The sequence below is a fragment of the Anabrus simplex genome, chromosome 3 (assembly GCF_040414725.1).
Source record: "Anabrus simplex isolate iqAnaSimp1 chromosome 3, ASM4041472v1, whole genome shotgun sequence".
Taxonomy (NCBI): Eukaryota; Metazoa; Arthropoda; class Insecta; order Orthoptera; family Tettigoniidae; genus Anabrus; species Anabrus simplex.
Window position 1 is genome coordinate 5023894 of NC_090267.1, and position 20571 is coordinate 5044464.

The following is a 20571-nucleotide window of genomic DNA, read 5'->3' on the forward strand; positions in this document are numbered from 1 at the left end:
ATTTTTAATCATGAACAATGCAAATAAAGAACTACAAGAAGAGGATCGCAAGTGTCGCACCACAAAGAACAACATTCTAATGGAATGTGCATTTAACATTCAGTCACCTAACAACTGGATGTGTGCCGACAAACCAGCTGTGCAGTTTGGGTCACTTAGCTATCAGCTTGCAGTCGGAGCTGGTGGGTTCAAACACCACTGTTGGTGGCTTTGAAGATGATTTCCTAAGGTTTCCCATTTTGACACCAGACAAATCCTCGCACTTCCTTCCAATTCCTAGCCCTTTCCTGTCCCATCATTGCCATAAGACCTGTCTGTGTTGGTGCAATGTAAAGCCAATTGTAATAAAAAGTGAATTTTTATATCGCCACACTGTTTTTAGTGTCTATTCTCATTTTCACATCATTTATCTACATATTGTTTTAGCATTTCTGGAATGTATTTTTGTCAACGTTTATGTATTGACCAGCTAAACATGGTTCTAATGAATCAAAACATGTCCTGGTAAGATGCAGACATTTAATCTTTGTAGTTAGCTCCTGGCAAATATTTCACATATCTATTTGAGGAAGGCTGATGACCTAGACGTTGGGCCCTTTTGTACAAGAAGCATCATCATCAATTTGAGGATGTCGAAGTATATAATCATGGAAGTACTTCCTATAAGAGTTGTATTTTATCTTATTGGCAAGATTAGGATGTTCTATAGAAATTAGCTCATAAATGGTTTTTATGTTAAATTCCCATCAAATTGTTTTCATTTTCTTTACTGCAGTGTTTTCCTTCAATAGGCCATTTCCTAACATGTTCATAGATAACAATTGCATTACCGTGGTGTTCGTGCTTTCCCCTATTATCCACGGCAGCTTGGTCTGAAGTTATTCTAAATATTGCTTTGTTCTTTAAGTAGTACGTAAAAATGCTTAATGATACATTCATTGCCTTTTGTTTATGATAAACAAGAATGACATCTCTTTTGAGTGTTTGTTCACTTTTAGATTGCCCATGTGACTGTGATTTTTGATCATGCACTCCCATTAAGAAAGTGCCTAGCTCTTAGAACAAGCATTAAGCAAAATTCCTAAGCAAGGTTCCTTCTCATTTTAACTTAACTGTTCATCATAATAATAATAATTATGGCCTGGTGCAGGTCTTTTGAGCTGATGTCAGTTGGAAAGCAGGAATGTCTAAGCACTGAGGCTAAGAACAGTAAATGTGACAAACCTTCCATACAGTTCTTCTCAACCATGGTGTTAAGAAGATGTCTCATATAGACTCATCACACTTCACCAATCCACATTTTATGTCAACACTCACACACTGCAGAAGACACAAATACTGCATGCATTGAATTAATTTAGCGGTACATCTTACCACACTGCCTGAAATATAATCAACATGTTTGCTATACAAGGAAAGGGCTTCATAATTGGTGATATAATCATGATCAAATGTGATAAAATCAATTTATTGATTTGTTGTGGAATTGTCTGTACAACATCAGGGTTCAAGAAAACAATGTCTTTCAGAGACACATTAGAATTATAAGATAGTAGATCTGACCTGTGAGACATTTCCTGTAGGTATGCTGCTTTGAATTGTTGCTCACATGAGAAGAAGAACTCCAGGTGATCCTGGCTTGACCTGCATGTGAGGAGGCATTTTAATATAGAATCATCTCCCCAGGCATATGTTTCTACAAGACATTGCACACTTAACAAATCAAAAATATACCATTCATCACAATTCCTTCCTTAGAGTTACAATGGGGAGAGCTCTCAGTTACCCTGATATTTTTAAGATAACTTATTCATTTCTCAATATCAGCACGGCCTTGTAGCCTTTGTTCTACTACCCATAGGATGGCAGAAATTGAATAAATCATATGCAAGATTTCTGACCATAACAAACTGAATGATACTTTCACAATCAGCAAACTCGTCTTGATCCAGATCTCTGAAAAAGTTAAGGACATTGACCACTAAATTACTGAAGGTTTGTGCAGCAAAGGAAACCTTCATATTCTGTCTCTTCCACTCTAAAGATTTTCTCCTTAATTTATATCCCATGTGCAGACCTTCCACTTCCTGTAAATTTACAAGTTTTTCCAGGTATATCACTTCAGTTTTTTTTCTTGGTCTGGGGCTCTACCGTCTACGAGAGTTACTTCTTCTGCTATCAAATTCCTCACAATTTTTATAATGTGAGCAGCATCAAGAAAAACAAACACCTTTTGCTCAGAGTCTGCTAGATGGCGAGATCAACACTGGGAAATCAGTCCAACACACTTCATTCCTCAATCCCATCACACTCAGTTGACTGTGATTTTTATACCTGTCTCATGCAGTTTTCTCAAATATTGTTTCACCAGATTCAACTTCACTTTTTTGACCCCTCCACATACTGGTGTTTTCCAGCTTTTATTCGGTGCTGCCACTATAAAGACTAATGGCTCCTTGGCCACTTCATACTCCTCAGTGCCTAAATATCTCTGACCAAAGTCAACATATTACATGTAATAAATATCATTTTTGGTCCGTATTGATTATATTAGATTGAAATAATAACATTAAGTTATTTATTAGACCACCTAATCAATACATTTTTTTTTTCTTTTTTTTTTTTTCTTTTTTTTTTAACTATTGTCTGTGATGTTGATAGAGTTGTGATTGAAGAATAAATTACGATTAGTGTTTTTTGTTGTGTAGGCTATTTTTATTTTGTGCTTCATTAATGAATTGGTTATCGGGTAAATGCTATGGTTAGTGAACGTGAATTTAGCGTATTTTGGTTTGACGGGTTTTACTGGGGTTAAATTGGTAGCTAGTTTCAGTTTGGTTTTATTGATGATTTTATCAATCATACTCGTGTTAAATCCATTGAATTTAGCTATTTCCTTGATGAATAGTAATTCTTTCTTTAAATTAGTAGAGGACATAGGGATCTTTAATGCTCTATATATTAGGTCTAATAAATAACTTAATGTTATTATTTCAATCAAAGTCAACATAGCCATAAATCTGTTTATTTTTCTGAACTAAGTCCTTTCTGTAGCCATTAAATCAAACATCAATATTTTGAGAATTTGTTGTGATTTAGCACTAACTTCTTTTAATTTGTTTTTCAAAACTCTCCACTGTAAAACCTGGACTATCATCAATAAGTGTTGCCCACCGACAAAGGATTTGGTGATACAGAAACTTTCTGAGGTATCAGGAGGGATACTGGGGATACTGAGGCACAGTTGGATTAGCCTGAGGTCTGATAAGGTCTTGGATCGCATCTTGGAAGTAGCTACCAAAACATTGAGACCTGAAGCATTAAGCCTCTTGATTTCTTGCTGATGTAAGATTTTTTCTGTGCCTTTTTGCTTGCCGTTTATGTTTCAGCTGTTTCAATCCTCTGGTAGCCTGCGTCAATTGCTACTGTAATTTCTTAGGGTTGGGACCAAAGCTCTGCTTGAGGTTATCAGTTTGGTGGTCTGAAAAATAAAATATTTTTAAACCAATGTCACCCAGCACTCTTCATTTTCATGTTGCATAATAAATGGGAGTAGCAAGTGATTAAGGATAAATAACATGACATAATTTAACATTCATGGTTATGAATTTCATGTTTTTGGTCCGTATTGAACAATATATAAGTAATAATAATAATAATAACTTAAATGTTTCCACCTTTTCAATACAATATATTCACAAAATTACAAAATTATACGGTACTAGTTTCGACCCATCTAGGGGTCATCATCAGCCGTATTGGAGCAAAGATCATTTGTGGCGAAATCCTAAGACAATATTATTTTAAAGAATAACAAGTGAAATGAGATGTTATGGTAATAGTTAATAATACAAGGAATATACATAATCAGAGGTTTTTAACAAAGAATAAAGTATAAATGGGGTGTTGTAAAAATTATAATCATGGAAATCAGTAAGTTCTTGTATTGAAATGAAATATGGCTTAGGAAGAGGGCTTAAGGTGGGGCTGAAGGGTGCGGGAGAAAGTGTAATTGTCTTGGAAAAGTACTTTTGATTAAATTTAGGATTGAGTTTAGGTTGGCTGCATTATTGTTTCTGAGGAAAGTGATAAATAGATCGAAGAGTATGTTGGGTTTCTCAGAGATTTCATTGAGATTGTGACTGGCATTAAAGTATTGGTCTAGGTGTATGTAGTAATTTTCCATTATGTTCAGTAAAGGGCCCTTGTTTGCTAATACGAGGATGTCCATGTCTTGTTCAATATTGGTGAAATTATGGTTATAATCTTGCATGTGTTGGCCGATGGCTGAAAACTTGTTGTATTTTATTGCGTTAGTGTGCTCGTGGTATCTGATAATGAAGTTTCTCCCGGTTTGCCCGATGTAGGTTTTTTTTACAGGTGGTACATTTGATCCTATAAACTCCTGATTTTAAAAAACGGCTTCAGCAATCATTTTATAGAAAGGATAATCAATAAACACAAACATCGCCCAAAAACTACCCTCAAAAAAGAAATAACCAAACCTCTAACATTTTCCACCTTCACGTTCAACAATGATATCTACAAGTTAACCAACATCTTTAAGAAACAAGGCGTTAAAATAGCCTTCAAAACCAACAATAAGAACATGAATGTTTTATACAATACTTCACACATCAACAAGACCAGCAGTTTTTTAAAATCAGGAGTTTATAGGATCAAATGTACCACCTGTAAAAAAACCTACATCGGGCAAACCGGGAGAAACTTCATTATCAGATACCACGAGCACACTAACGCAATAAAATACAACAAGTTTTCAGCCATCGGCCAACACATGCAAGATTATAACCATAATTTCACCAATATTGAACAAGACATGGACATCCTCGTATTAGCAAACAAGGGCCCTTTACTGAACATAATGGAAAATTACTACATACACCTAGACCAATACTTTAATGCCAGTCACAATCTCAATGAAATCTCTGAGAAACCCAACATACTCTTCGATCTATTTATCACTTTCCTCAGAAACAATAATGCAGCCAACCTAAACTCAATCCTAAATTTAATCAAAAGTACTTTTCCAAGACAATTACACTTTCTCCCGCACCCTTCAGCCCCACCTTAAGCCCTCTTCCTAAGCCATATTTCATTTCAATACAAGAACTTACTGATTTCCATGATTATAATTTTTACAACACCCCATTTATACTTTATTCTTTGTTAAAAACCTCTGATTATGTATATTCCTTGTATTATTAACTATTACCATAACATCTCATTTCACTTGTTATTCTTTAAAAATAATATTGTCTTAGGATTTTGCCACAAATGATCTTTGCTCCAATACGGCTGATGATGACCCCTAGATGGGTCGAAACTAGTACCGTATAATTTTGTAATTTTGTGAATATATTGTATTGAAAAGGTGGAAACATTTAAGTTATTATTATTATTATTATTACTTATAATTTAACAGTTTTCACTTTGTATACTTTGATCATTACGCAGGAGGTTTCTCATCAATTGCCTCTGATGGGTTTTCTTGGTTACGTTTTCCAGATGGTGGTTCCTCCATTATCTTTGTTTCCAAATATGAGGGAAAATGAAGTATGGTTGGAACAGCATTTGCCAGTAATCACCACCTGTCATTAAATACGTGTACCGTCAAACGGGGCGATTTCGGACAGTATGGTAGATTTGCCGTATTTGGTCGCATAGCGACGAGTCACCTGTGCTTTGCACTTCCGCGCGCGTTTTAGTTTGACCTTGAGGGTATGTTTCCCATGTTCTGTGCTTTTTTTTACGAATCGACTTCATACTTTGGAAAATTTCCCATGTGCAATGGCATTGTTGAAAGTCCATGCATTTTCATAAAGTGGATACTTTTGATTGTTGCGGTTGGAAGGAATGCATTATAGCTATGGATCTTCGTGATATCAACTGACTGAAGTGTTTATAAACGATTGCTGTGGAATTTTGGTGTGATTTAGTGAAAAATAGTGTTTTACGCGCATTTTACTGAAAATTGAAAGCAGTCTGGGTGATTTCGGACAATGCCTAGAAATTATCAGAGGCAGAAAGAAGCTGCTTCGAGGGGTAATTATGAACCAAAATTATTAGAAAAAGCCGTACGTGATATTAAAAGTGGCAAGTTGTCTTATAGGAAAGCATTTGATTTCTATGGTATGCCTTGGTCCACCCTACAAAATAAAGTGTGGAATGTACATCCAAATAATGGGAAGACAACCAATGCTAAATAAAGGAAATGCTCAAGGAAGCTCGTCACCTACTGGCCATGTTCCAACCCAACCTGCTAGTTCCCGACGCCGCCGCAAATAAAATGTTCTTCCTGAGAAGTCGATTTTTGGCCGTGAATTCCGTTGAGATGAAAGCAGTGCAGAAACAAGAGATGGCGCTAGCAGTCGCATTGAAAATGAATGCGATGAAGTACACAATGAATGTAATGACATTCTGGTGTTGCAAGAAGAGGCTTTCCTTGTTGCAGATTATATATACAAGTTGAGGAACAAAGAGCATACAGGCAGTATTTTGGCCTGGCCTGAAATATTCGTTCAAGGGATGTGGATGTCAAATACTTGCGCCCATATAAAAACAGCAGAAAAGTGTTTGTGTTCCCTAACATCCCTGCTGAGGACACGATAGCTAAAGAACAAATTTCAAAAATACTTCCAGTCCAAGTTGAGAAGAGAGGAATAGGCCGTGACAACTACATGTTCATTGTATCGACCATTTTTTGCTCTGAGATTTGTATCGTTTGTAAGAAAATTTATTAAGATTTCTCAGTAGGATCTCTGTACAGTTTATAACTATTAATATTTCAATTTAGACAGGAAAACTTTACATTTACCTTGCCAGAAAAAAGATCAATCAGTAACACATTACATTTATCATTACAATGATTTTAACCAGCTAGTCATATTTTAGACACCCTCAGAACACTTTAAATGTCACAAAACTAAAGCAAAAAGAAGAAAGAATTGAAATAAAGGACTATTTATGTCCGAAATCACCTAATACGCTTTGAATCTTCGGACAGCGGTTTAAAATGCATGTGTGTCCGAATTCACCCTGAAGTATGGGGTGAATTCGGACACTACTTTTTGTTTTCTCAGGAAACCCTGCGTTGGCGTATATTTTTCGTTTGTAGGGTATTGCATTAATTCGATATATTCCTCATTATTAGGATGATAAACAATACAATTTAAGATTCCATTCGTGAGTTAAGATGAAAATAACCTCAAAACCGTCCGAAATTACCCCGTTTGACGGTACTTATCTTCAGAGTATACAGAGCATAAGTGACTTATAGAGTGGGTTACCATTTGCCTTTTTTCATTGTTACAGCTCATTGTTGAGTTAATTTCTTGTTCTTTGAAGGATATCAGAAACATAATCAATTAAGTAATTACCGTAGCTCTTGGTACTCTGTTTAGTGCTGAACGCATTGCTTGGGTTCTTGAAGCTGACGATATAACTTTTCAGTTCTTAAAGCATATCAAGTTAAGTCGCCGCACACAATCCCACTGTAAGCTGATCTTTTGTTCTCACGCCAACTCTAGGAGCACTGATAATAGTCACATAGCATACAGCTCGTTGTGGTTCAGATATGATGTATATGGTCATGTGGTCCTAAATTTCAAGTGAGGTGGCCTGCACTAATCCATCTCTGGTGAGATACCGTGTGCTCAATGCCTGATGTACTCTGGATTGGCCTAGAACAAGTTTGTCACTTGTATTTTGTCTCATCCTTGGCTCTGAGAGTATGAAAGTGACTGAGATAGATATGAGCAGTGCTAGTAACACCATTCCCAGTACAGTCAAGTCTTGTAGGGGACGTTACGAAATAGTCACCCATATGATTGGTTTGTGTGTACACTTCAGTGGACATAAGAGAATGGTAGGCAGCAACACTGTCTGTCTGGCAATGGGAAACTACCTGACTCCTCATTTCCTTAGTATTTCTCCTCAGTGACACCTAGCTTTCTATGGCAGCTGATGGTAGATCTCTTCAGGATCCTGTCTGCCTTCAGGCTGGGCAGTTCACAGACAACAGGAGATATGTATGTCATGATGAGCTGTATTTGCTGCTGGAACATGTGAAAGATAACAGTGGTAAATTTTGAAGTTCAGAATATTTCAGAATTGCTTTGTTCATGATAAGCAGAATATTTCTCAGTATATCTGTACTTTTTCCTGGTTGTTTAGTGTTATTTTAGAAGGTTTCATATTAAACAGTTGCTCCACACTTCAAAAATATCCCTGAGTGACTCTTTTCACAATTGGCTTTATGTCGCATTAATACAGATTAGTCTTATGGCTACGACAGGACAGGAAAGGGCTGGGAATGAAAAAGAAGCAGTCGTGGCCCTAATTAAGGTTCAGTCCAGGTATTTGCTTGGTGTGAAGATGGGAAATGACAGAAAATCATCTTCAGGGCTGTCGACAATGGGATTCAAACCCACTATCTTCCGAATGCAAGTTCCGAGCTGCGCGCACCTAGCCACATAGCCAACTCGCCCAGAGCTTGAGCTTTTAAACAGGACACTTTTCCACTCCTGAAGGACCCTTTCTTTTCATGTTTTTAGTGATGGAGTTTTCTGAAAAACAATAATGAATTTCTGAAACTGAAACCGACTATTTACTAGCTCACTCATATGTGACTAAATTGCCAGATGTGTGTGAATAATGTGCCTAATATATTTACTTCTCCACAGGACAATTATGAACTTACAACAGAGGAGACACCTTTGAAGGAGGAAACCAAATCAGAGTTGGCAGAGCCAGGACAAACACAGGTAAACACATTTGAAGTAATCTAACATCTTGACGACCATTATTCTGATAATGGAAATTGTGAGAAATCTCCTGAATAGATTTCAACGAGTGACCCGTCATTTTAGAACAGAAATTTTGAATGTCCTTGTAAAGATGGTATTTATGGTGAGTTTGCCTGTCTTTTAAACATAATTATCATATTTTTGTCATGTACGAAGGGCTATATTGTTTTACAGTTTATTTTTTTGTATGTCCGGGTTCACATGTCACTTTTGAAGGTGGTGACGTGTAACTAGCGTCTTGTTCCACCTTTTGGTAGCAGCACACGCACACGGGCCAATGAATGGACTCATCATGGCCATTTCATAATAACATTGTCCGCGTAGGAGCAGACAACATGGAAATCAACCGTCTGGGATGGCGCTGTACGACTTGGTACCTATGGAAAGAAGGTGTGACCACTGCAAAAATCCAACTGATGGCACTGTTCGACATTTTTTTGGCGGTGGACTTCCCCTATGCTTCCTTTGCATCGATTGTTGTTTCGTTTGTGGCTCATGATAACGAAGTCTTGTCTCATCACCAGTCACAAGCCTAGCCGTAAAGTCGGCTGGATCTTGACCATGGCGTTGCAAAAGTTATCTGCACACGTCAACACGCCTCTGCTTTTTGTCTGCAGACAAGAGTCTAGGCACCAACGTGGATGACACCTTCCTCAACTGTAAATGGTCGTGCATGACCTGGTGCAGGCCTTTCGGCTCATTCTCGTGGCTGCCTTCACTTCCGTAAATGTGATGCGTTCGTTTCCCGGCAGCGTTGGCTGGTGTCAACACTGTTACATTCCTTCCAGAACTGGTTCCCTTGTCCACAGATGTGTGTTCTGTTTTCCACTCTTCCACCCAGGCGTAAACTGGACGGCGCTTGTTCTCCACAGACTGCCACTAGTACCTTGTAATGTGTTTATAAACATTGCAATTACTGTATAGTATTGAGTAGGTGGAATAAACTTTGTATTTTCTTTTATATGCCACCAAGAGCCAATGAATTTTTGCAGTTATCATGCCTTCCTTCCATAGGAACCAAGTCATATCGCGCTGTCCACGTTGTCTGAAGAATTTGTTTAATATATTAATTTTGTGAAAGGGCAGTTACTTGTTACCACCTTCAAAACTGAAATGTGAACCATGCCCTGACGTACAACAATATAGTACACCCCTCGAAGTTCAAAATCTTATTCTAGGTACTATATGATAGTTATTGTTGTTCGAAGTCCCTCACTGCAGGGCATTTGGTAGCTGGTTTCATCACAGCTGTCTACCTAACCTTTACTGGATTTTGGCTATGAGCAGGGCTATCTTCCTTTTGTCATATGTCGAAGTGTTCCAACCCATTTCTTTAAAATGTCAATCCAAGGAGATTATCTTCTTCTTTTTGTGTAAACTTCCTATTTGAAGCATTACTTGTAGCAGACCACTGTGCCTCGCTGAGGTTCTCGCATTTCTGGTGGATTCAACAATAGATGATTTTGAGGAATATCTGCAGTATATTGTCCATGGAATTGATTATTCTGGCAATTTATGAGTTGAGTCATGAAGTTTAACACCAGGCTTGTTTGGGTGTTATACTTATTTTGTAGGTTTTAATGCTCAGTACAGTAAGTATTCTGATGCCATTTTCATCCATAATTTTAATAATTTCTATTTGTATTTCATCTGGACTCATATCTTACTATGCAAAGATAATTGCAAGTTTCAGCTCCTTTACTGTGATCTCTGGTCCTTCAACTGCCTGTATATCTGGATATCTAGGGTGTTGGCTGCCCTTGAAAAGTTCTTGGGCATCTCCTAAACTTGTCTTCATTTTCTTGGGCCAATTGACCATCTTTGATAATGGTTCAGAAAGTGTTCCTTTTTTCATCCACCTGTGATCTCTTTAATCTCTGTATTTGCAGTCCATTGAAAATGTCATCACCCATTCTGGCTCCCTTTGCTACTCCTAACCTTCTTTCTGATCCATTCCATTAGGAGAATGTCCGTTTTCAAACATGTGTTTTCTCGGATTGTGTGAATCTTTGTTGTTGTGGATGAACGGGGCTGCCCTTCCTGTATAAAATGTAACATAAATGTCAATATAATACTATGTATTCCAGGGGACTTACCCTAGATACAGCCAATCCTGGAGAGACTCGTCTGAAAAGAACTGAGCCTTGAGAGTTTCAGGGGCAGTTTTATCCAAAGTACTTTGGAGCCTTGTATTCTTTCTGTGGCATTTTGTACACAAGACTGTGGATCTTTCTTCTCTTTTGCTTATTGTTGGCTTCAAAATATGCAGCATTAGTTAGACTCCTTCAGATTTCATTAGTTTCATGAATTCAATTGACTCTTGTTCTAGTGATGGAATACTCGATGACAATGAACTAAAATCAAACATTTCACCTTCTTAAGAACGGACAGACTGTTTGACAGTGTGAACAGTTGAAGCAAAGTAAAAGGTTTTTCTCTTTCTAAAACCCATGAGGTAACTGGAATCTAAACATTGTGTATGGAGTAAAGTCCATGTCAGTTGAATGATCATTTTTTAAAAATTATTGGCTGTTCTGGTCATATTCTAGGTAATATTGTAGGTAGTTTCAAACTACGTATCAGAACAGAGTCCTTTGGAGATTAAACCTAAACACATCCAACCCTGCTGAGCATTGGCCTGCCAAGGGACTACTCCTCAGCCTGAAAACCTGCAGTTTGAGTTGATGAGTGGTCAGTATGACAAATAGTATTGACCGTTACTCTTGGCTTTTTAGACCAGAGACTCTTTTTCTGTCAGTTAACTCCTTCATTGTTCTCATGCAGGCTGACTAGACCAGAAATAGTCCTCAGATTCTGGTAATAATCCCTGACTTGTCCGAGCACCAAGCCCGGGGCTCTATGAGGTGGACTCACTACCCCTAGTAGACACATCCAGCACAGTACTTTAGAAGCTGAATAGTCAATGAGAAGTCCAACAACTGACTATTTGTTGACTGAACTTGGACATGGTGGGCAAGAAATTGACCTCTTTCAGGTTGAGATCCAATGTATGATTGACGATCAGAGTCATCTATGGGAACACATGGAACATACAAGTCACAAGTCATTTAAGAATGCATAACTGTATGAGCACAATGACAGTACATTGTGGGAAGGGAAGACAAGACATGTGGAGATTGTTCTTGATATTTCAACTTTCTCATCTATTGCTCCCTCTTCTTTTGCTGTCCTCTTCACCCTATTATCAGTTCCTTTTCTTGTTCCTGTTCTGCACATAATAATGACAAGACTCTTGTTGGTTCATTTCCTTTTTACATTGCAAGAATAAATTATTTTTTATTGTGCAACTGTGAAAAGTACTGTGTCAGCTATGTCATGTTTATATATTTTTACTCTTGTTACCTGTTTACTGTACATTTCTTACTTTCTTTTGCATATCCGTTTCTTACAGCCTTGTGCAGGTATTAAGGATGAAATATGCGTAGATGAACACACAGTCGGGCAGCTCGTCCCATGTTTCAAAGAAGAAGACAAGTAAGTAAAGTGTAGCTTAATTAGCGTTTACACCCCTGAACCTCGACAATATGGAATTTGTTATGTATATGTTCAGTAGCTCGCTCTGTCAACAAGTGTATGAGTGTTCGCCTCTGGGTCCCAACATTGTAGCTTCAAATCCAGTGCAGGTCCATCCAGATCATTATTGAATTCTGTCACATGCACTTCACTCATGGTCCCAAGTTGTTGGTTACATCCCGGCTCCTTAGAAAATCCCGGTAGGCCACTAATTGTCATACCAGAAAACTAAAATAACTCAGCCATAGTATCTAGTGATCAGCAGGCTGCGTGGATGGCACCATCCAGTTGTTGAGCCAGTACGATCATTATTAATATTACCTTCACAGTTCTGTTCTCCATATTGTAATAGGTGTTCTTGGGGGTCTGTCTGACCATGACCTTGCTGTTGGTCATTTCTGCAACTAGACCAGTCCAGTGAATCAACCTGCCTCCAATTAGACACGTGATTCTGTCTCCTTTCATATCTCTGTACATCTCTGCATTTTTCTCTCAAGCTAGATTTTCTTTCATTAGTGACCATTTGCAAATATCTTCTTTGTGTGAGATCCATATTTATAAAGAGTTGCTATAGTAGCCCCTGTGTATAAAGGAAATGGTGATAGGCAAAAAGCTGAAAATTACAGACCAGTAAGTTTGACTGCATTGCCTGTAAGCTTTGGGAAAGCAATCTTTCTGATTATATTAGACATGTTTGCAAAATTAATAGCTGGTTCGATAGAAGGCTGTTCGATTGTAGGAAAGGTTATCCCACTGAAGCTCAACTTGTAGGATTCCAGCAAGATATAGCAGATATCTTGGATTCAGGAGGTCAGTTAGACTGTATTGTGATTGACCTGTCTAAAGCATTTAATAGGGTGGATCATGTGAGACTACTGGAAATATGAATGCAATTGGACTAGACAAAAGAGTGACTGAATGGGTCGCTAAATTTCTAGAAAATAGATCTCAGTGAATTAGAGTTGGCAAAGCTTTATCTGACCCTGTAATAATTAAGAGGGGAATTCCTAACGGTACTATTATTGGACCTTCATGTTTTCTTTTATATATGTATATAAATGATATCAGTAAAGAAGTGGAATCAGAGGTAAGGCTTTTTGCTGATGATGTTATTCTCTATAGAGTAATAAATATGTTACAAGATTTTGAACAACTGCAACATGACCTCAATAGTGTTGTGAGATGAACTGCAGGCAGTGATATGATGATAAATGAGGTTAAAAGTCGAGTTGTGAGTTTCACAAATATGAAAAGTCCTCTCAGTTTTAATTACTGCATTGATGAGGTGAAAGTTCCTTTTGGGAATCATTGCAAGTACCTAGGAAAGATCTTCATTGGGGTAATCACATAAATATGATTGTGAATAAAGGGTACAGATTTCTGCAGATGGTTATGAGGGCATTTAGGAGTTCTAATAGGGATGTAAAGGACAGGGCATATAAGTTACTGGTAAGACCCCAACTAGAGTATAGTTCCAGTGTTTGGGACCCTCACCAGGATTATTTGATTCAAGAACTGGAAAAAATCCAAAGAAAAGGAGCTTGAGTTGTTCTGGCAGATTTCCGACAAAAGAGTAGCGTTACAAAAATGTTGCAATGTTTGGGCTGGGTAGAATTGGGAGAAAGAAGAAGAGCCGCTCAACTAAGTGGTATGTTACAAGTTATTATCCTCATGGTTTTTTTTTTGCATTGAAAGATAATCATATAAGAAATAACAAAGGTAGATAGGACAAAACATGTACCATTAATCTATATAGCTGTTTATAAATGTAACCCACAGAACAGTGGGTTGTATTGAACAGATGGAACAGTAAAAATATATTTGTTATTTCTGATATAAGTGGTATGTTGTAAAAATACAATGGTTTTATTACAATCCACTTATTCAATGCATAATTAGCTTAGCTCCTCTATGAACTATGTGACCTTGCCGCGGTGGGGAGGCTTGTGTGTCCCAGTGATTCATATAGCCGAGCTGCAGGAGCAACCATATCGGATGGGTATCTGTTGAGAGACCAGACTAACGAATGGTTCATCAAAAGGGGGGTAGCAGCCTTTCAAATTTGCAAGGGCGGCAGTCTAGATGATTGACTGATATGGCCTTGTAATAATACTCAACGTAGCTTAGCTGTGTTGATACTGCTACACGGCTAAAAGCAACGGGAAACTACAGCCGTAACTAACTCCCGAAGACATGCAGCTCTCTCTGTATGAATGATGTACTGATGATGGCTTCCTCCCGTGTAAAATATTCTGGAGGTAAACTAGTCCCCAGTTCGGATCTTCGGGTGGGAACTACACGAGAGGGGGCGATCGTCAGGAAGATGGATACTGATACTCTGCGAGTCAGAGCGTGGAATGTTAGAAGATTGAATCGTCGTGGTAGACTGGAGAATCTGAAAAGGGAAATGGATAGACTAAGGTTAGATGTAGTTGGAATAAGTGAAGTACGTTGGCAAGAAGAACAGGATTTTTGGTCAGGCGACTACCAAATTATCAACACGAAATCAAACAGGGGAAATGCAGGAGTTGATTTAATAATGAATAAGAAAATAGGGCAGCGGGTAAGCTACTACGACCAGCATAGTGAAATAATTATTGTCGTCAAGATAGACACCAAACCAATGCCCACCACAATAGTGCAGGTCTATATGCCTACTAGTTCAGCGGATGATGAAGAAATGGAAAGAATATATGAAGAGATAGAGATTTAATACAATATGTAGAAGGTGACGAGAATCTAATTGTGATGGGAGACTGGAATGCAGTGGTGGGGAAGGAGAAGAAGGTAATACAGTAGAAGAATTGGCATTGGGACAAAGAAATGAAAGAGGAATTCGGCTGGTTGAATTCTGCACTGATCATAATTTAGTCCTTGCCAATACTTGGCTCAAACACCATAAACGACGGCTGTATACGTGGATGAGACCTGGAGACACTGTGTCCCCGTTTCCACCATCAAGGTAACTTGCCCCAGACTAGTCAGCCAATCCCAGGCGTGCTCAGTCCACACATGATAAAATAATGCCCTAAAAATACCTACACCCTGGATCGTGATGGGGAACATATAACTAAATACGGACACGGTGAGGTCAACTAAAACTACCAATAAAGCAAGGAGAAGCATGACGTCAGTTTTGGAGGAAAATCTTTTTATTAAAATAAACAAGATAAACATTTTTTTTAAATAGCAAAGTATCAAATAATCAGATTTACATGACTCAGATTTTTGTTTTCCTTTCCAGCTGGATAAAGTCCATCTTGAGAATCAGAATATTTTACAATTTCACAAGTATGCCGACACACATACTTAACATACCAAATCAAATTTTTAAGTTTTTAAAAGTAATTTTAACACATGGGCTTGCGTGCTTGCACCACTTTGAACTGTAGATGAGCACGTTCCCCATTTCTGCACATTTGACATTGCAGTGGGGTCCCTAACCTTAAGAAAAGACGTGATCTATTGCACACAAGGGGTGGGGGAACCTACCTAACTGTACAATATATAACACGCTGAGTGGTAAAACATCCTACGCACACAATATATACATCTTGAGCCATGAACAATCTCATGAGCATAACAAACAATGTGGATTGGAACCACAAGGCAATGTATACATTCAAAGAAACAAAATCATGGTATCATGTTTTCCAGGGTTCACCAAGGAAAGCATGCGGCATTCACGAAACTCGCATCCACTTAAAGCCACAACGAAAATGGAAGGAAGACGTTAAGCAACACTTCCTATTCAACACAGGTTCCTGAAAAATAATTACCGGACACAAAGACAATAAAAAATTACCTTTCAATACCTAATTCGACGTTGTATCCTGGAAGAGATGACATGACACAAAATGTTCCTCAGCGCGGTTCTATCGTAAAAGAAAATCCGAACAAACGTCGCGATAAACTGCCACGACCGTAGAGACATGGACAGGCCGCTCAAATAAAACTCTCCTCGGTAGACAAACGTATCACCCTCGCCAACACACGGCGGAATGACTCAGAGTGGAGATCCACGTCTCCCAGAATAAAGCAGCAATACCCAAACCACAGGGTCCAACTCTTTACACCCGCTGCTCAACAGTCTACCCGAGGCAAGTCACACAATCAAGAAAATGCAGGCCTTTCAGATGAGGAACGCGTCCTCTTACTCAAAATCACAAAGATAGAATCTCATTTCCTACAGTTGCGTAAAACTGAAGAAATGACTGCGCTGGTCACAAATATAGCACTCGCGCACAAAATAAACATGAATAATAAAGTAGCCCAACTCTGTAATAAATATGATGAACTGAAACTAAGAAATTGCCACATTGATAATCGGTCATGTCTGAACGTCGGAATGTTACAGAAATATCTCAACACTACATCGCAAGAAACTCATTAGATAATAATAATAATAATAATAATAATAATAATAATAATAATAATAATAATAATAATAATAATAATATTAAATATATTAAACTGATAATAATAATAATAATGATACATTTTACAGAAATTTATTCTAATATTCGGAACTCGAAATACTAAACTGCGTTCGTGGAACTCGTGAATCAATAATTAATTTACCACCTAGATATACAAAATAGTCGTGAAGATGACGCTAACAACTTTGTGGATCCACACCCCACCGTCTTACACACTCTCATTCACACATCATGCAATAAATCCCAGAAAACGTGACGCCATGTTTCCTTACACTTTGAGCTCCCCTAAATAATACTTTAATTTGAATCCTTATTTACAATTAAGCCCCGAGACGTACACTGCGTCTCAAACATCAAAGCAAACAAATCATAATGTTATGTCAGCCTAAAATAAGAAACTGACTCGTAAAGAAATGTCGCTAACCACTCAGCTAAATAAATCAGAATAAAATGTAAGACAGCAAGCTGCGACCTCATGCAAACGGTCCACATTTATGTTACAATTTATATTAACATTAACGAGCTTCCTATCATTTACTTTAAATAGGACAAGTCCTACCAAACAAAGCTACATCTACAGAAATTAAATACCGAACTAACCCATCCCCTTTTGCAGCATTAAACACGTTCACACTCACATAATCACATTAAAACACTGTACTCATCTGCAATGTTGGCTCATGGCCGCTCGTCCTCAGGAGACAGCCGACCCATCTTGCTTTTAGCCCGCCATATCGACGATAATGCTGCCTTCAGAAAAGACTTGGATCAGTCTTTTTGTCTCCATCGTGGGGTAGAAAGGTGATGCCGTATTTTCCGTTGCTGCTTCTCCTTCAGGATGTCGTCTAAAACATCCCCTCGTTCACGATGTAAAAATTAGGTCAAGATCAACTGGCCAGTTACTAGAATACTACAGCCGGGGATAAATTCCACCGACCGTGAAACCAGTTCCCATTCTGTCGCGGAACCACTTCTCTTATCTACACCCGTAACTGGGTCAAATATTTCCCATATTTTATACGGCTGAACTGAAAATGGTAAAGTTTATGCCCTCGGAAAAACGATTCACACAGGCAGGCTACTGTGCACTTTGAAATGATGAAATGGAACTGTTTCCCCCTTTGGTAGTCGTAAGTTAAAAGCCATTCTCTCAGTATAAGAAAAGTTGAGTATATCAAATGTAGACTGAGCGTCTTCCAACAAAATCTTACGAGTCCCCACACGATCACTCGCGTAAATAAAAACTTCTTACGATGTTACCTGCACAGAATCTCGCCGAGTCTTACGAGTCCCCACACGATCACTCGCGTAAATAAAAACTTCTTACGATGTTACCTGCACAGAATCTCGCCGAATAATAGGGTAACTAACTGACGCGGTCATCGTTTTTATTAACTCGTCCTCGAAGACGCCGTCGTATCCTCAATTGGGGCCACATCTCTTCTAGACCAATGCCTCGCCGTATCGCCGGTGGCTCTATCGTTTCATTGGCTCAACGCATCGCATACCTGACGCTTACTTCAAACGTTTCTTACAAGCGACCCTAGCCTCTCGCCCGGGCATCCGAAATGTTGTCCGTTGGAATTCTATTGTTGCCTTGTTCGGCTTTATGTGCGTCATGTCGAAATTCCGCCTTCTAAACTTAGCTGGTGAGCAAACAAATCCGAGCTTCAAGCTCCCTGCAGAAATTGCGACATGGGCCGCTGAATGTAGATGTTTCCTGTCAGTTACTAGCACTTAATAAAAATCGAATATTCTCTGTACATTCGAATAAATGACTGATTAATTAAATGAGCACTTCAATAAGGGCTCAACTGGAAGGTATCAAATAGACTTCATTATGATTAGGCAGAGATTCAGAAACCAGGTGTTGGATTGCAAAACTTTACCAGGAGCAGAGGTCGACTCTGACCACAACTTTTTGGTCATGAAATGCCATCTGAAGTTGAAGAAATTGAAGAAAGGAAAGAATGCAAATAGATGGGATCCAGACAAGTTGAAAGAAAAGAGTGTGAGGGTTTGTTTCAAGGAACATGTTGCACAAGGGCTAAATGAAAAGATTGAAGGAAACACAATAGAGGAAGAGTGGATGGTCTTGAAAAATGAAGTCAGTAAGGCTGCTGAGGAGATGTTAGGAAGGAAGAAAAGATCAACTAATAATCAGTTGATAACTCAGGAGATACTAGACTGATTGATGAACGATGAAAATACAGGAATGCTAGAAATAAAGAAGGCAGAAAAGAATACAGGCGATTAAAGAATGAAGTGGATAGAAAGTGTAAGGAAAGTGTATGGTCCTAGGAAAGGTAGATGCTGCATACAGGGAAATCAAGGAAACCTTTGGAGAAAAGAAATCTAGGTGTATGAATATTAAGAGCTCAGATGAAAAGCCACTTCTAGGGAAAGAAGACAAAGCAGAAAGATGGCAAGAACATATCCACCAGTTGTATCAAGGTCAAGATGTAGATAATTTGGTTCTGGAACAAGAAGATGCTGTTGATGCTGATGAAATGGGAGACCCAATTTTGAGGTCAGAGTTTGACAGAGCTGTGAGAGACCTAAATAGGAACAAGGCACCTGGAATTGATGACATTCCCTCTGAATTACTTACTGCCTTAGGAGAAAGCAGTATGGCAAGGTTATTCCATTTAGTATGTAAGATGTATGAGACAGGAGAAGTCCCATCTGATTTTCGGCAGAATGTTGTTATACCTATTCCCAAGAAAGCCGGTGCTGACAGGTGTGAAAACTACCACACCATTAGTTTAGTTTCTCATGCCTGCAAAATTTTAACACGTATTCTTTTCAGAAGAATGGAAAAACAAGTTGAAGCTGAGTTTGGAGAAGATCAATTTGGATTCAGAAGAAATATAATAATAAATAATAATGTTATTTGTTTTACATCACACTAACTCCTTTTTAAGATCTTCGGAGACGCCGAGGTGCCGGAATTTAGTCCCGCAGGAGTTCTTTTACGTGCCAGTAAATCTACCGACACGGGGCTGTCGTATTTGAGCACCTTCAAATACCACCGGACTGAGCCAGGATCGAACGTGCCAAGTTGGGGTTAGAAGGCCAGCGCCTTAACCGTCTGAGCCACTCAGCCCGGCCAGGAGAAATGTAGGAACACGTGAAGCAATCCTGACTTTACATCTGATCTTAGAGGATCGAATCAAGAAAGACAAGCCCACGTACATGGCATTCGTAGATCTAAAAAAGGCATTCGATAATGTTGATTGGACCAAGCTATTTACGATTCTGAAGGTGATTGGGATCAGATACCGAGAACGAAGAATTATCTACAATCTGTATAAAAATCAGTCTGCAGTGATCAGAATCGAGGGCTTTGAAAAAGAAGCTGCAATCCAGAAAGGAGTGAGGCAAGGTTGCAGTTTATCCCCCTCCTCTTCAGTGTTTACATAGAACAGGCAGTAAAGGAAATCAAAGTGGAATTTGGAAAAGTAATCACAATCCAAGGAGAGGAAATGAAAACCTTGTGATTTGCCGATGATATTGTAATTCTATCTGAGACTGGAGAAGATCTCGAGAAGCTGCTGAATGGTATGGACGAAGTCTTGGGTAAGGAGTACAAGATGAAAATAAATAAGTCCAAAACAAAAGTAAAGGAGTGCAGTCGAAGGACGGCAGGTGATAAAGGAAATATTAGATTAGGAAATGAAGTCTTAAAGGAAGTAGATGAATATTGTTACTTGGGTAGTAAAATAACTAACAATGGCAGAAGTAAGAAGGACATAAAATGCCGACTAGCA

At 38.5% G+C, this 20571-nt stretch overlaps 1 protein-coding gene across 1 annotated transcript in view; it reads left to right on the plus strand.

Annotated features, from left to right (window-relative positions):
- The window catches only part of LOC136866909 (oocyte zinc finger protein XlCOF6.1), a 93402-nt gene that overhangs the window by 22848 nt on the left and 49983 nt on the right, over nucleotides 1–20571 (plus strand). The window contains exons 2-3 of the mRNA XM_067144005.2: nucleotides 8706–8786; nucleotides 12241–12323. Of these exons, the coding sequence (XP_067000106.2) occupies nucleotides 8706–8786; nucleotides 12241–12323 (164 nt within the window). The remainder of the gene's footprint in view (nucleotides 1–8705; nucleotides 8787–12240; nucleotides 12324–20571) is intronic.